The sequence below is a fragment of the Pseudoliparis swirei genome, chromosome 7 (genome assembly GCF_029220125.1).
Source record: "Pseudoliparis swirei isolate HS2019 ecotype Mariana Trench chromosome 7, NWPU_hadal_v1, whole genome shotgun sequence".
In the NCBI taxonomy this organism is placed as follows: domain Eukaryota; kingdom Metazoa; phylum Chordata; class Actinopteri; order Perciformes; family Liparidae; genus Pseudoliparis; species Pseudoliparis swirei.
In genome coordinates, this window is record NC_079394.1 from 17,356,779 (window position 1) to 17,373,493 (window position 16,715).

At 44.9% G+C, this 16,715-nt stretch overlaps 1 protein-coding gene across 2 annotated transcripts in view; it reads left to right on the plus strand.

Annotated features, from left to right (window-relative positions):
• The window catches only part of kremen1 (kringle containing transmembrane protein 1), a 60,404-nt gene that overhangs the window by 21,450 nt on the left and 22,239 nt on the right, over positions 1–16,715 (plus strand). For both annotated transcript variants that reach the window (XM_056419599.1, XM_056419600.1), the window contains exon 3: positions 6,689–6,780. In XM_056419599.1, coding sequence (XP_056275574.1) covers positions 6,689–6,780 — 92 coding nt within the window. The remainder of the gene's footprint in view (positions 1–6,688; positions 6,781–16,715) is intronic.

Here is a 16,715-nt window from a genome sequence, read left to right on the forward strand (position 1 = left end):
TGTGCAAGCCTGTAAATCTGGCCAACATTTAATTTCTGTTCATGTCCTAAAAGGCCCGTTAAAAATGAGTAAATAGTAAAATATTGAACTTTGACATTTAGGGTTTAAACTCGAATGTGAAATGTACGAATAGTGCAGTTTATTAAATACAGGCATAGTTTGGTCACCCCAGGATCAGAAGGTGTTGATATGACATCGCCCTACCGGCCTGCAGATAGAGTTCATGGTCAAAGTGTACCAAGAAATTAGACATTTAAAAAGCATGTCATCCTCCTGCAACTGGAAGACAATCTCCTCATCGCGCTGCATATCCATCGAACCGGAGCGGCTCCCCATGTGAAGGATGACAATGTTATTTCGCAGTTTATGACATTTTATAAGAATAGCACCAGATTTTTTTTTAAACTCCGGGCGAATGCCGGATGTGTGACGGATGCTTTGAACTTCCAGACTGAGCAGCACTCTTTGCTTGAGGAGCAGGTTTGTGGCTCTTTCTCTCAGAGAGGGTGAGAGCCCCACGATTCAGTCCAAACTCGGTGTCCTTGAAGGGAAGCGCTCTCTGGAGTCTGGTTCAAATTCACCGAGACGTCCAGAACAGTGGCTTGGCCCGGATTGCCAAGCCCTTCCCCCCTTTCCTCCTTCTCCCCTTCCCTCCTCGGCCTAAAGCCTCTAAGTCACGGTTGTAATACTTTTTGAAGTGGCAACGGACACAGATTAGATTTTTTTTACTGGAACTTTGATGACATTTCGGAAGATTTATGAGTCGGCTCCTCGCAGAGCGCCTTGGAGAGCGTCCTCAGCGTTCTCAGCACATTCAGGAGGGCATCGTGTATATAACATGGACGTCTTCGTGGTTTCCGTTTTCTAGGCCACCGATGTAGTTAGAAGCTTTTTTCCAACTCGCTGAAGGGCTCACAGCTTTAGTTCCTTCCCCCCCGACGGATGGGATTCCCTCTCAGACATCCTCCTTGTGCAGAGTGGGCGGGGCCTATGTGTGGGGCGGCATCGTGAGGACCGTACACACTCAATTTGGAACGCAAATCTCCTCATTTGCATGAAGCGCATCGTCTTCTTTTGACCTTCGAAGGACTCTTTCTCGTCTTCCTCCCGCCCGTCGGGAACTCTCAGATAAAAACGGTGGGGGGGAGGGGGGGCATATCTGACCCTAAGGCCAATTGTTTTTTTAATTTTTACGAGAGCTGAGGCCGAGGAGCAGGTGGATAGTGAAGCAGAGAAGCCGAGGACCACAAGCTCACTCCTTGTCCCGTCGCTGCCCCCCCCCCCTTCCCCAAAAAAGAAAACCCACCTTGGTGGAGAAAGAGCCCTAACAGCCCCCCACATTTCATCTTTATAGCTGCTATAAAAAAACAAGCAGGGAACTGTCACATTGCAAAGAAGACGAGCACAAAGCTTCAGGACCAGCAGCTCTCGTGTCTGAGCCTCCAGAATGAATCATGTCAGCTTCATCATCGCCGGGTTAGAACTTTAAACTTTATCCGCTCTTAAGTCTTAAAGTTTTGAACTTTTTTTCCCCTTAAGTAACTTTTGACCTTTTTTCTAAAAACGTCATGAGATTTGTCATGTGTGGTCACGGTTGTCGCAGCAAGAGAGGACCCAAACGCCGACATTACTGCACAAACTATTTAATTACAAAAATCACAGACCAGACCAGACAGGAACGACAAAAACGCAGACTAAACAGTACGAAGCCACCCTGGGAATGAGACGAACAGGGTTTACATACACAGGCAAGGTGAGAGGATTGGACAACGGGGAACGAGACACAGGTGGACACAATGAGGGCGGGGCCAGCAATCACACAGAAGGAAACAATCAGGGCCAGGGCAGACAATCACAGGGAGACAGACGACACAAGGACTTCAAAACAAGACACAAAACTAGACACAAACTCCAGATCCTAACAAGATTCATGCAAAGAACACAAAAAGTACTGATTTATATTTTGTTTACTGTTCCTGCTGATATCAGATATCAGTGTGTGTGTGTCTGTGTGTGTTAGTGTTTATGTGTGTGTGTGTTTGTTTGTGTGTGTGTTTGTGTTTGTGTGTGCATGTGTAAGTGTGTGTAAGTGTGTGTGTAGGGGTGTGTGTGTTTGTGTGTGTGTTTGTATGTTTGTGTGTGTGTGTTTGTGTGTGTGTGTGTACTGTACAATTTATGAGCGGCCATGCTTCTCATGCTTTCCCTCTTTACATAATGAGGTAATAGAAGTGTCACAGTGAATAATGTCCCCACGTTGATTGTAATGAATATCTCCGAGAGGTCAGGAGCAGATCTGAGGTCAGCGAGTTAAACCCAGGAAGTTAATGGAAGTGTCCCTCTGGAAGACGAACTGTGTGGAGCGAACGATTCAGCGCTATAGTCGTCTCATGTAGTCGGGAACAATAAAAATGATCCCCTTATAGATGCTTTTTTCATTTATTTTTTACGTTTGTCGGTTCACCCAAATTACAAGTTTTTAAAGTAGTTTTTTTTTTGTTGCCGTGCAAACGTTTTGGCATCACGAGCGTCTCCCACATCACACAGACGTATGTGTGTGTGTGTGGATCAGAGTCAATCACAATGAATTGAGCCAGAATCCAAAATAAAATGTATTTTTAAACTGCAGATCTCGTTGCGCAATCTTTTCAGGCGATTTTTAATGCGCCTGAATGCAGCCGGATCTACTTCCTGCTAGAGGAAAAGTTTAAAGGAAAACTTTCCTAAATTGTCTGAGCACTGAACATTAAACTAAATAAAAGGAGTAAATAATAAAGTGTAATAATAAAAATGGTTAGACTTGTACCGTCTTTGTTCGATGAGTGGCTCGTCAACGATGGATCAGTTTTGGGGTTTCATACAGGTTCCCCCCCCCCCCAGCTGGTACAACTGACGGAAGACAATAGCAGGTATATATATATATTATATATATATATATATATTAATATAAATGTATTAATATATATATGTGGGCCGTGATGCTGATGTGGCCCACGGTGAAAATGAGTTTGACACTCCTGCTCTAGAATCTCGCATTCAGCTGGAAGCGTGTCGTTTCCAGCCTTTGCTCACATACAGTTTGATGGGAATGTTTTTGGGGATATTTTTTTATACGTCATTACTTCAGCGTTGGGCGTTTTCTTTCAAAGGTGCCCGTAAAGTTTCTGATTTAAAGGCCCGTGGAAATGAGTCCTTTTGATCCGCAGCCGGTCAGGAACAGCTGTTTTCCTTCTCCGTGTTTCAGATGCGAGACGCTCTTCCAGTGCAGGGTCCCGTGTTCTGAGGCTGCATTTGGCTATGTGCCAACGTGTGTGTCGGCGTAATTAAGGCCAATTAAGTGTCCAAACGTCTTCTGTGATCTACCTCTGGGTACGGGAGAGTTTCAACAAGCTCCTCTACTCGGAGCCAGTTGAGCCAGTTGGCTCTGACGCACATGGATGTGAATGCAACCCCCCACCCCACCCACCTCTCTCAAAACATACACACACACACATACACTGGAAGCAACTTTTATCAGAGTGTCACCACAAGGACCAAAAGTCTTTCTTCTGTGCTGCCGGGTTAAACTAATGGATTTCCGTCCATCAAGGTCTACTCTTATCTGCACTGTTGAACCTCACACACACACATACACACGCACACTGGCACCTCGGGGAAGGGTTGATTATGTTTCTCTGTCATGTGGGCCGACCTATTCACCAAAGCCTTGTGGGTGATATTCCCATGCTTCTGCTAAAAGGGTGTGTGTTCGTGTTTGTGTGTGTGTGTGTGTGTGTGTGTAAGACGGTGACCAGGAGTTTAGCTCGGAGGGGCACAACTCATCATTTACTGATCAAAGAGGCCCGTGGGATGGGTGGTCTGAAGAGGATGGTTTTCCTTCTTTTGGGGGATTCCAATGGTTTTAACTCACGTCGCCTCCTCAGGGCGATGAGGGAAGTGCAGTAAATGACATAAGTGGCTGAAGATGAGTCGAGTACGGAGGTCTTTGGGAGTCTCATTTCAAATGGGGCTATTACCCGTTGATGAAAAGAAGAAGGGGGGAAGATAGAGAAATAGAGAATGGGTATATACTACTAGTTCCCGTAGTAGCCTCAGGCCAAACAGACAGGTGTCGAATTGTAGCCGCACCACCAGGCCGCTCGAAAGAGAAGGATGAGCGTTACGCCAGAGAGAGAAGCGTTCAATTTGAGTTGAACCTTAAAAATAGATTTTTTTTATAAAAACAGTCTGTCAATTCCTCATCCCAAGAGTGAAAAGAGAGGAGGAAACTCCGGATGGTGTTTTTGATCTGAGAAGAAAAGAAATGGAAACGCCCTTCACAAAAGGCGTAACGATAGAGCGGAGCACCGCGGGGCTTTTTAATGAAGGTGCTACAATGAAGGTGTGTCGGTGAAAAGGTCTCCGACCGTTACGGTCTGGGAATGAAAAGTCATCTGACTTCTTTTCTTTTCTTTTGGAAGTCGCCAACGAGGGTCGGGATGTACGAAGTCGCCAACGAGGGTCGAGATGTACTAAGTCGCCAACGAGGGTCGGGATGTACGAAGTCGCCCAACTAGGGTCGGGATGTACGAAGTCGCCAACGAGGGTCTTGATGTACGAAGTCGCCAACGAGAGTTGCGATGTACGAAGTCACCAACGAGGGTCGAGATGTACTAAGTCGCCAACGAGGGTCGCGATGTACGAAGTCGCCAAACTAGGGTCGGGATGTACGAAGTCGCCAACGAGGGTCTTGATGTACGAAGTCGCCAACGAGGGTTGTGATGTACGAAGTCGCAAACAATTTTCTTGATGTATGAAGTCGACCAACAAGGGTCAAGATGTATGAAGTCGCCAACGAGGGTCACGATGTACGGAGTCGCCAACGAGGGTCACGATGTACAGAGTCGCCAACGAGGGTCACGATGTACGAAGTCGCCAGCGAGTTTCTTGATGCACAAAGTCGCCAACGAGGGTCGTGATGTACGAAGTCGCCAACGAGGGTCACGATGTACGAAGTCGCCAACGAGGGTCGTGATGTACGAAGTCGCCAACGAGGGTCACGATGTACGAAGTCGCCAACGAGGGTCACGATGTACGAAGTCGCCAACGAGGGTTGAGATGTACGAAGTCGCAAACAAGTTTCTTGATGTACGAATTCGCCAACAAGCGTCACGATGTATGAAGAGATATGAAGCCTGCAGCTCTTGAGGCATTCCTCTCGTTGGTGAAAACTGAAAATGCTAAATCCCCGGTGGCGGCCTGTTGGCCTCATTCTGACGGGTTAAAAGTGGCTCGATGATGCAGCCTCAGACAAAAGCTTAGCCCCATCGACCAGTCTGTGTCTGGCCCCGGGGGGACAAAGAGCCCCCCCGCCCCCCGACCATCTCCTCCCATCAAAGACCTATTGGCCCTTTGACTGACATGCCTTCAGCCCCTCGGAGGAAGAGGCTGAACCAACAAGCGCCGAGGGGGCGCTGCTGGGGGATGATTGACACGGCGGAGATAATTTCCCTCTGAAACGTGGTTGAGGATTCAGCTGCGGGGGTCGTCAGTGGGTTCTTTGTGTTGTTGTTTCTTGCCCTCATAACTCTTCCTCCCTCCCTCCTTCCCCCCCTCCTCTCCCACCTCTCTTCATCCCTTACGACGCGACGCCCCCAAAACACCGAGCAGACGGATCTGAACACGCGGTCGTCTGTTTTCCGCAGGGTTTTATTTTAACGTCGGATTTGTGTGAATTCTCTGCAGCCAATCGGCAAACAGTCCTGCGACCTGACATGTTGACGTGTGTTACAAGGAATTGCTTCCCCTCCACCCTAAAACACATGAACACTCCTCCCGGCTGCAGAAATATTCCATTATTCTTAAGAATTTGTATTATTTATATATTTACACTACCGTTCAAAAACACTTATTTATCAAATGAATATAAAATGAAGATAAAATATAATCAAGTTATAAATAATGATTTTTATAGTTAATATTAATGTTGTTCTTCTTGTGGCTCAAAGGAAGGCCAGTTTTATAGCTTCTCTCACCAGCATAACTGTTTTAGCTGCGCTCACATCAAAAGGGTTTAAGGGTTTTCTACCCCTCCGTTGGTCTTCTAAGGCAATAACACAATGTACCATCAGAACACTGGAGATGGGCCTCGATACACCTATGTAGAGAATTCATTAACACCAGATAAGTCATTTACCACATTAACTATGTCGAGAGAGTATTTATGATTCATTTAATGTTATCTTCATCGACAAACTTTTGAACGGTAGTGTATGTTAATTTATTTATTGCTGAAGAAGTGCCACGGCGGTTTGAAGAGAAAAAGGTCCTCAAGGACAGAACGATACCTTTTCTCTGGGTCCTTTGTGTTTTCAAATATATTTGCCAATGACATGTTGACATGTATTACAAGGAATTGCTTTCCCCCCCCCTAAAACACTGAAGAATGCCTCTCGGCTGTAGAAATATTACATTATTCTTTAATATTATTATTATCATTTATTTTTCACGAGCTGAAGAAGTACCACGGCGGTTTGAAGAGGGGAAGAAACGAAAAGGTCCTCAAAGACAGAAGGAAATGTTTCCTCTGGGTCCTTTTTGTATCCAAATATATTTGCCAAAATGAAGGAGTGGTAACAATGAATAGATTTATAATCCAGTGTACCAGCGCAGTGCGGACGTGGTCTTAAATTCTCTCTCTGTTTGTCTGCAGGAACCCCGACGGGGACGTTCAGCCATGGTGCTACATCGCAGACCACGACGACGGGATCTACTGGAGATACTGCAACATCCCCACCTGCCAGAGTAAGGGCCCACCTTCGTCCTCGCCCTCGCCTTCACCTTCGCCTTTGGCTTCCCCTTCGACTTCACCTTCGTCTTGGCCTTCACCTTTGACTTTGCCTTCATCTTTGCCTTCACCTTTGCCTTCCCCTTCGACTTCGCCTTTGACTTTGCCTTCGTCTTCGGCCTCGTCTTCGACTTCGCCATTGACTTCGCCTTTCACTTTGCCTTCGACTTCCTCTTCGTCTTCGCCTTCACCTTCGCCTTCACCTTCGTCTTCGCCTTCACCTTCGACTTTGCCTTTGCCTCACCTTTGCCTTCCCCTTCGACTTCGTCTACGTCTTCGCCCTCGTCTTCGCCTTCACCTTTGAGTTTGCCTTCGCCTTTGTCTTCCCCTTCGACTTCGCCTTCGCCCTGTTCTTCGACTTCGACTTCGCCACCTTCAACTTTAACTTCGCCTTTGACTTCGTCTTCGCCCTAGCCTTTGTCTTCGCCTTCGCCACCTTCCACTTCAACTTTGACTTCGCCTTCGTCTTCCCCTTCGACTTTGACCTCGCCTTCGCCCTCGCTTTCACCTTCGCACTCACCCTCGCCCTTTCCTTCACACTCGCCTTCGCCTATGTCTTCCCCTTCGCCTTCGTCTTCGCCCTCGTCTTCGCCACCTTCCACTTCAGGTTTGACTTCGCCTTCTACTTCGACTTTGTCTTCGCCCTCGCCTTTGTCTTCGCCTTTGCCACCTTCCACTTCAACTTTGACCTCGCCCTCGCCTTCACCTTCGCCCTCACCCTCTCCTTCACCCTCGACTTCGCCTTTGCCCTCGTCCTCTCCTTTTCCCTCGCCCTCTCCTTTTCCCTCGTCCTCGCCCTCTCCTTTGCCCTCGCCTTCACCTTCGCCTTCTCCTTTCCTTCTCCCCGGCTTCACTCTCTCCGCGGAAGCTTCCGTCTTCGTTGCGTCGCCGAGCCTCGGGGAGCTTTCATCAGCCGTTTGGCTTGTTCACAGCTATTATCATCTTAAAAAATGTCTCTAATTGCCCCCGTGGCCCCGCCTCCTGCCGTGCCCGGGCCTGCCTCTCACTCTAATGCGAGCTGTCAATCATTCCCTCTGTGTGTGTGAGAGTGTCTGTGTGTGTGTGTGTGTTTCCTCTAAGGCTTTGTGGCTTGTTTTGACATGTTTTTTATTATTAATGATCTTTATGAGATCTACCTGTCTGTCTCTAGATCTGCTCGATTCGTGTCCACATCTGTGAACTTGTGAGATCTTCATGCTTCTGTCTTCTGTCTTCTTCTGTCTTCTTCCGTCTTCTCGACCGGTTTGGCACACGTTTTTCTTTTACAAGGAGCCGCTTGACTTTAATCCCATGACTTTCTTTCTTGCACCTTTTTAACCACCGCTGTTGAAAGCCGACTCAACCGTGATCTTTGATGCCAAACGTTGTAATTCCTGCAGACGAGGTTTCAGACGTAACGAAGCGTCTGTTGAGCGTCGCTGATTTTTCCATGGCAACGTAATGTTACATCAACAGTCCTGTTTCACCTTGCACGGCAGGTTATGTCACAAGTGTCGTTGTCAACTGAGAGAATCTGGTGGCTGAACGCAGTTTAAAAGATAAATGACGGCGGCTGCAGATCCACTAAAATAAACATTTTATTTACCTTCACGGGGTCAAGAGGTTAAACGCCTTTATCAAGCTGCAGTTCTAGATATCAGTCGGTTAACGTCTCCGCTCCTTGCATTTAAAGCAAAATATATATCTATAAGTAGGTCGACCCGCCCCTAGCCCCTCGAGCCATGTTCCTTTCTGAGCGGTGCCGGTTTGAAAGGCTTGCGTGTTCACGTGACCTCGCCCACAAAGTCTCCGCGAGGAGTCCGGGGCCTCCACCTCTCCACCCCTCGTATCTCATGACATTAAGGCCATCTTTTGTTCCCGATGGGTTTGCCACGCGATGCTTCAGCCATGTTTTTTTGTGTCAATTATCTTCCGTGGTCCTGTGGCCTGCATCGCACTGCAGGGCGGCTTCTACGCAATGGGGACTAACGTCCAGCGTCCCCGTCACGCAAGAAGAGGAGGGCGAGGTGTGAAAACAATGGCTGCCCCTCCCCCCCCCACACACACACACACAAACACACACCCCGGTGCATGCTCTGAAATCACCGACGTTTTGAAAGATTCGGCTGCAAAGTGAGAGAATGACGATGCTCTCTCTCTCTCTCGCTCTCTCTCGCTCTCTCTCTCCCTCCCTTCCTCTCTCTCAGACAGGTTGTAAACACAGCGGCGTGCCAGGGAAACGGGCAGCGACGCTCTTTGTTTTCATTCCGTCTGCTTTTTGTTTGGTCTGAGACGTTTTTCGTTTTGTCTGCTTTTTTTTTCTTGCTTACGTTTGATGTCACGTGGTCGGTGGTTTGATGCCGCGTGGTTTGGTGGCACCTGGAGCTCGCCAACGCCGGGCCGGTCATTCATTACATCACATGTCATTTAGCTAACGTTACATTCACACACCGTAGACACAGCTACAGGGAGCAGCTCAGGGTCGAGTGCTTTGCTCAAGGACACAATCGACTAGGGCGGGGATTGAACCGCCAACCCCCTAATTGATTGAAAGACATGAGACGACCCACTCAGCTGGGTTCCCTGTCATCTGGGGTCATGCAAAAATAATCAACTATGGCACAAATTTAAATTCCCGCTGTGTGTGTGTGTGTATGTGTGTCGCGGCGGATGCTGTTTTTTTGAGGCCCTCCTCATAACCAGGCCGCTAACATGAGATTAGATTAGAAAACTTTCTTAATCTTCATTGGGGAAACTCATTGGCCACCAAAAATTCATACAGACAACAAAGGCACAGATGCTAAATCTAAAACTAATAAACCCAAAAGGTGTTTAAAAGTGGTCCGTGGGGTCACTTTCTGTGGCCCCTGGCGGCTTTAAAGACACGTGATCACCTTTTCTTAAAGAAATTGAAGAAAAATATCCCTTGCTTTTATTTTGAAGGTTTTAGATTAAATGGATTTATTTTGTAATATTAGAGACATTTTCTTATGTACAACATTTCTCCACTGAAATAAACAATAATCAAATGCAAAGTGTGTTATTTAACAATATGTTCGAGGTGTTTATAAAGTGTTTCCGGCCCTTTAAGAGGGTGGCCATGATGCTGATGTGGCTCATGGTGAACATGAGTTTGACTCTCCTGCTCTAGAAGAAACTCAATAATATAAATAAAAACATTTATTCATATTTACTGACTGGTGACAAGATGAAAACCCTGTGAGAGACTGTTTGAACTTCGTGGTCACCATTTGAAGGCGTGTCCGCGGCGTGTGCGCGGCGTATATTCGGCGTGGCTCCTTTAAGCCGACAATCGTTTTCGCCTGAATTTGGTTGACGTGGAGAGAGAAACTGTCCGGGCCAAAGGCCACGAGGGTTTCTGTGTTGTTCCGAGACAAAGACGCTTTGATCCACACGCCCGGAGCTCAGAGCGGCTAGGAAAACCTGCTCCACTGCTCCCTCTGCACAGGCTCCTCCCACTACACTCTTTCGAAACTCATTTATTATTCATTTAAATGTTAAACAGGAACATCTAGTGGGCGCAATAAAGTTAATTTATTTTACTTTTACCTGACCGGCACGTTGCGTAATCCCTATAAAGTTCACGCTGTCCAGGTTGTACACATAGATCATCATCTATGTGTACAACTGCCGCATGTGCCCGCTGTATCATTTTATGAGGCCCCTGATGGCTTGAAAGACATGTGATCACCTTTTCTTAAAGAAATTGAAGAAAAATTTCCTGTGCTTTTATTTTAAAAGTTTCAAATTAAATGGATTAATGTTGTAATATTAGAGACATTTTCTTATGTTCAATATTTCTACACTCAAATAAACAATAATCAAATGCAAAGAGAGTTATTTAACACTATGTTCGAGGAGTTTATAAAGTGTTTCCGGCCCTTTAAGAGGGCGGCTATGATGCTGATGTGACCCAAATGAGTTTGACTCTCCTGTCATAGAGAGTCATCAGGATTAGTTTAATAACTGTTTAAAAAGTTCATCCCAGTGGCTTTCAGTAATCTTTACACATTATTATTTGAACTCTTCCACCACTGACTTAAATATAATGAGGACAAGATGGAAAATGTTTCCCTTAATATGTTCATAATGTTCTCATATAAATGTAATAAGCGTGACTGTGGTTGACAATAAGAAACATGTCATCACGTCTCATCACGTGTTCGTCGATTACCGTCACTCTCCTGTGGTGTCTTACGGTATTTCGATGTTAAGAAGCCGTCAATGTTGCCGCTTGAAGTTTTAAGAGACTCGATGACTTGGAGGAGCTCCCTTTAAGGAGGCGGAGCTTCATTCTAACAATGGAGGGAACACCTGATGAACCTCGTCTGTCAGCGCGGGAACCATCGTCTCCACGCCGGGGGCGGCGCGCACACGCCTAGCAGGCGGCGGCGGCCACGCCCCCAAGGCGGTGCAACAAAGTCGGTATTTATGCGTTTGGTTTTTATTGGTGAGGGAAAGAAGAAACAACGGTGTGGTGAGATATCGTCTTCATTAATAGAGCGACTGAACGTCTCTTTGAAGTAGAGACACACAGAAGAGGTCAATGTGAGCGGTCAATGGCTGGTTTTATGGTTTTTATTCATTCTTTTTTTAAATTAATTTAACTTTTATTGCCTCAATTGCTGTAAACGTCCGTCTTCTTTGCTCAAGCACAAGCTGTGAGATGTCCAGCGTTATGAAATATGATAAATCTAATAAATACCACCACACGGAAACACTCAGATACACCCTCAGAAACAGGATTATGTTCTACATTACTCCTCCGGGGCGACTCCTTCTCACCTCCAGTGCCACCAACAGGTTGAAATGTTACACACACACAGGCACACACACACACACACTCACACTCAAACTCTCACACACACACACACACGCACTCTCACACACTCTTACACACACTCACACACAGTTAATTTTATTTGTATAGCCCATTTTCACAAATTACAATTTTTTCTCCAGGTGCTTGTGTGTGTGAGTGTATGTGTGTGTGTGCGTGTGAGTGTGTGTGCGTGTGTTTGTGCCTGTGTGTGTGTGTATGTATGTATGTGTGTGTGTGAGAGTGTAAGTGTGTGTGTTCCTGTATGTGTGTGTGTGTATGTGTGTGTGTTCCACGTACTTGATTTAGACCTTCCAGGTCATTTCAAACCTTTTTTAAGTCGCTGCTCGGCATGAGGTCTGTTGTGACGATTCGTTCTTTTTTATTTGTTTAAAACGATAAATAAATGGAAAAGAAAAGTTTCAAAAACGACTCGTTAAAAAGTCAAGAGACATATTTCCAACAGATGATCCAATAGAGTGGAAAAATAATAAATAATCATCTCGTCACGTGGCTCCAACCAATAATACAAACTACGTTCATAAAAAGATAATTAAAACTAATATGTTGAGAAACCAGAGTCAACATCAGCCACACATCAAACCCCAGCCACGCCGCCCGCGGCTCGGCAATACAGAGATTAGACCGGAGAGATTATTTCTTTCCACCCAAATTAATTAGTTAATTCAGAGTTTTTTTTAATTTAAAACCTTCACACTGGAACAATGGAGTCTTTAGTATCCACACGGGATGAAGTGAACCTTCAGCTTGACACACTGGAGAATATATATATATATATATACATATATATTTATATATATATTATAAATATATTTATATATATACAGTATATATATAATATTTATATATATATATTGTTACTCCAATTTGATTCCTCTGAGAATATAGATCATGTAAATGTTGTATCTTTTTTTTCTTCCGTGTGTCAATTCACATTTCTAGGGAGCTTTGGACACACTCATTGTTCCTTTAGCTCTGACCTCTGACCTCCTCGTAGCTCCGCCCACACCTGCCCTGAGGGGGAAATACCTGCTTGCAGTGTCATGTGAGGAAAACTCTCAAGACAGAAATTATAGAGTACAAAACTCACACACACAAAAAAAAAGCAGCGGGGACGTCAGGTAGATTCTAATCTCTCCGGCTCCTTCCTTCCTCCTCTCCAAGAGTGGGGGTGGGGGGGGGGCATTAGGGAATTAAAGGTATTGATTACGAGGCGAGTCTGTTGTGTAGAACGTTTGCTAATGAGAACAAGTAGACGCTCGTTGTTTAGTGCTTAGAGGAGGGAGATGAAGGCCGGCTCGCTCAACGTTAGCTCTCAGGAATGAAGCCAAATGCAGAGTAGCGTCGCTCTGAGCCATGAAAGTCATTTTTATGATTAGATATTGTGAAAGATAATTCAGACTCACAGAATGTCTCCCTACGGTTAACATGATTTTTTTACCGTGATAAAACAACCTCGATTAGAAACAGCAGTTATTTAAGTGCTAACACTAGCGTGCTAGTATGTGATGCTAATATGTTCCTCCATCTAGAGTTTACAGAGCTACCAACTCTCACGGTTTCGCCGTGTGACACACGCTTTTGCATGTTTTCACACGCTCTCACGCCACACAACCAATTTCTCACGGCAAAAGAAATTCTGATTTGGGCCGAAGCGCGTTGGTTCCTTTTCAAACTCCGCGACGATAGATGGCGCTAAGGAGCTTATCTTATTTACCCCCAAAGAGTCCCGAAGTTAGCAACAGAAGAAGATTTTCAATCAGACGGGGGGGGGGGGGGGATAGATATGTCACTCTTGCTTGTCTTCAAAACCTGAGAGCCCTGTTAATGACATGTGGTTCAATTAAGTACTCACTCTCTTAAACCTTAAATCTTGAAATAAATAATGTGTTGTGTTTGTGCGTGTGATTTTGTGTGGTGATGTAAACTCAGCTGTCATAAGGAGCAGCAGGAGAGCACCTTGTTAACCTCTTGGTATCCTGCATGCTCAACACATCAGAGCATTGTTTGTTAAGGCTGCCCACATAGCATTTATCTTTTTATTTGCAGGCCTAGGAAAAGGACCCTCTCAAAATGTTTCCAAACAGCACTTTGAACAAGTAAGATGTATTATAAAGAATTTAACATAAAGACAGGACATTTGTGCAATAGAATTAGGCATGTTTTTGTAAATGACAGTAGAGTTATTAAAAACATTTTAATTCTTTAAGGTAGCAAAGATGCCTCGTAAAAGACCTTTGCCAGGCCAGAATGCAGGGTACAACATGGGTACAACATGGGGACAACATGGGTACAACATGGGTACAACATGGGTACAACATGGGGACAATGCCAAATTAATTCAAATGTCCTGATATTTGAGCCACCAACGTGTGTGGCTGCGTGCGCGGCAACATTTTCGTCACCCCCGACAAAATCTCACTCCAAGGTTTTTTTAAAAGTTGGCAGCTCTGAGTTTAGCATGAAGTAGTTGAGATATTGCTGTCTGCACTTCAGTATTGGTTTGACCGCAGACAGTATATAATATATAATAAGTAGATTCAGTCGCAGTGACATCACCCATTTTGTTTGTGGACGCCGTCTTCTTTGAATTCTGCATTTTGGCCGTCGCCATCTTTGTTTTTATTTTTTATTTTCTTGGCTTCTTGCAACTAAAAGTAACACGACAAGGTGGAGCTGAGCTCTCAAAGTACAGCCGACAACCCCGAATAACATTATTATACCTAATTGCGTGGTTTTTAATTGTGATAAAACAACCTCTATTAGGAACAGCAGTTATTTGAGCTAAGTGCTAACATTAGCGTGCTAGTATGTGATGCTAACATGTTTGCAATATGTTCCCCCAGCGAGAGTTTAGTATGAAGTAGTTGAGACATTGCTGTCTGCACTTCAGTGTTGGATTGACCGCACAGGGTATATTATATATAAGTAGATTCAGTCACTGTGACGTCACCTATTTTGCTTTTGAAGCCTTGAATTCTGCATTTTGTCCGTCGCCATCTCTGTTTTAAAGGTTTTTTTCTTGGCTTCTTGCAACTAGAAGTAACAGAAGAAGGTGGCGCTGAGCTCTCAAAGAACTGCCGACAACCCCAACAACTCCAAAGACGATTTCTACGAATTAGAAACCAAATCGCGAACGGGATTAAAGTCATAAGACTTAAAAACACACGAGAAATCTCCCACTGCGCCGCGCTCGTTACCTGTCAGTTACCTCGTAGCCCCGCCCCTATGCGTCCCCTGCTCTGTCGTCTTTACTCTAAACTTACTTTAACTCGATGAACACCCTGCAGCAGTGAAGAAGACCTCACACTAGCGACTGAGACTGAAACTCGTTTTTACAATGTTTACCGAGGTGTAATAAAGAGAGAAGAAGAAGAAGAAGAAGAAGAAGAAGAATTATTCATTTAAAGCTCCGACTCTTCCCTCTTCCCTCTAATTAGATGGTTAGTCACTCTCCCGGGGCCCTCGGGCTGGAGGCCATCGATCTCCTCCATCTCCATCTAGTCGGAACACACAGAGAGAGAGAGAGAGAGAGACAGAGAGAGAAAGAGAGATTTAAATGGCATAAAAAGGACAAAAAGATACAGTAAACATGCACGTGATAAACAAGAAACAGTGGAGTCTATCTCTCTCTCCCTCTCTCTCCCCCTCCCCCCTCTCTCTCTCTCCCTCTCTCTCTCCCTCTCTCTCTCTTTCCCGAGACAAAACACTTCTCTCATCCCGTCCAATCATAAGCTCTTCATTGTCTGACTGTAGAACTTTTCCTGTTTCACGGGCGAGATAATTATGATGTCCACAGAACAGCAGAGCATGAACCCGAACAACACCGGGGGGGGGGGGGGGGGGCGTGTTCCTCAGTCTTCTCTCCTGCATGTTTTTCTGGCCGTGGATGTGAACCAATCACAGGCCGGATGACATGCATCAGCTGTATGTGTTCATGTGTCGAATATACTGAACGACAAAGAGAGGCAGCACGCCATGGAGGAGGTGTGTGTGTGTGTGTGTCAGAGTGTTTTCCGAGGCGTCCACATACCTGTGTTTTTTAAAGTGCTGCTTGTCCTCGTTTGACCTCCAAGTTTTAACGACGCCTCTCGCATGTGGAAGCACTACTTTCTTGTTGTTGTTGTTGTTGTCTCTGTGTACACTGTAATTGGACGTTAATGAAGCGGCGGATGATTTCAGGGCCGCGGTGGGTATCGAGGTTTATTTGGTCTGACGTACTTCATTCATTCATCTTGACTCTCTTGTGGCTCATCAGTGACATCACAGCTACATTTCAGGAGATGTCAAAGGAATCTGAGAGAAATAAATCTACCATGAAAGAGAAACTGTGTCTTTGTCTTCAGCTTCGGGCTGAAAAAGAAAAACAACATTCAATGTCGTCAGAAGACAAAAGCGAGTGATGTCGGACCAACATCTCAACACGGGAAGAGGATGTGATGGTTATGCAGCTGCACTGCGGTCAATGTATGTATTATATATACACTACCGTTCAAAAGTTTGGGGTCACTTAGAAATGTCTTTATTTTTCAAAGAAAAGCACTGTTTTTTTCAATAAAGATAACATTAATCAAAAATACACACTATACATTGTTAATGTGGTAAATGACTATTCTAGGTGGAAACGTCTGGTTTCTAATGAAATATCTCCATAGGTGTATAGAGGCCCATTTCCATCAACTATCACTCCAGTGTTCTAATGGTACATTGTGTTTGCTAATCGCCTTAGAAGACTAATATCTGATTAGAAAACCCTTGTGCAATTATGTTAGCACAGCTGAAAACAGTTATGCTGGTGATATAAGCTATACAACTGGCCTTCCTTTGAGCTTGAAGTTTGAAGAACAAAATTAATACTTCAAATATTAATCATTATTTCTAACCTTGTCAATGTCTTGACTATATTTTCTATTCAATTTTCAATTCATTTGATAAATAAAAGTGAGTTTTCATGGAAGACACGAAATTGTCTGGATGACCCCAAACTTTTGAACGGTAGTGTATATATATATATATATATACTAGGGCTGTGAAACGATTAAAATTTTTAAT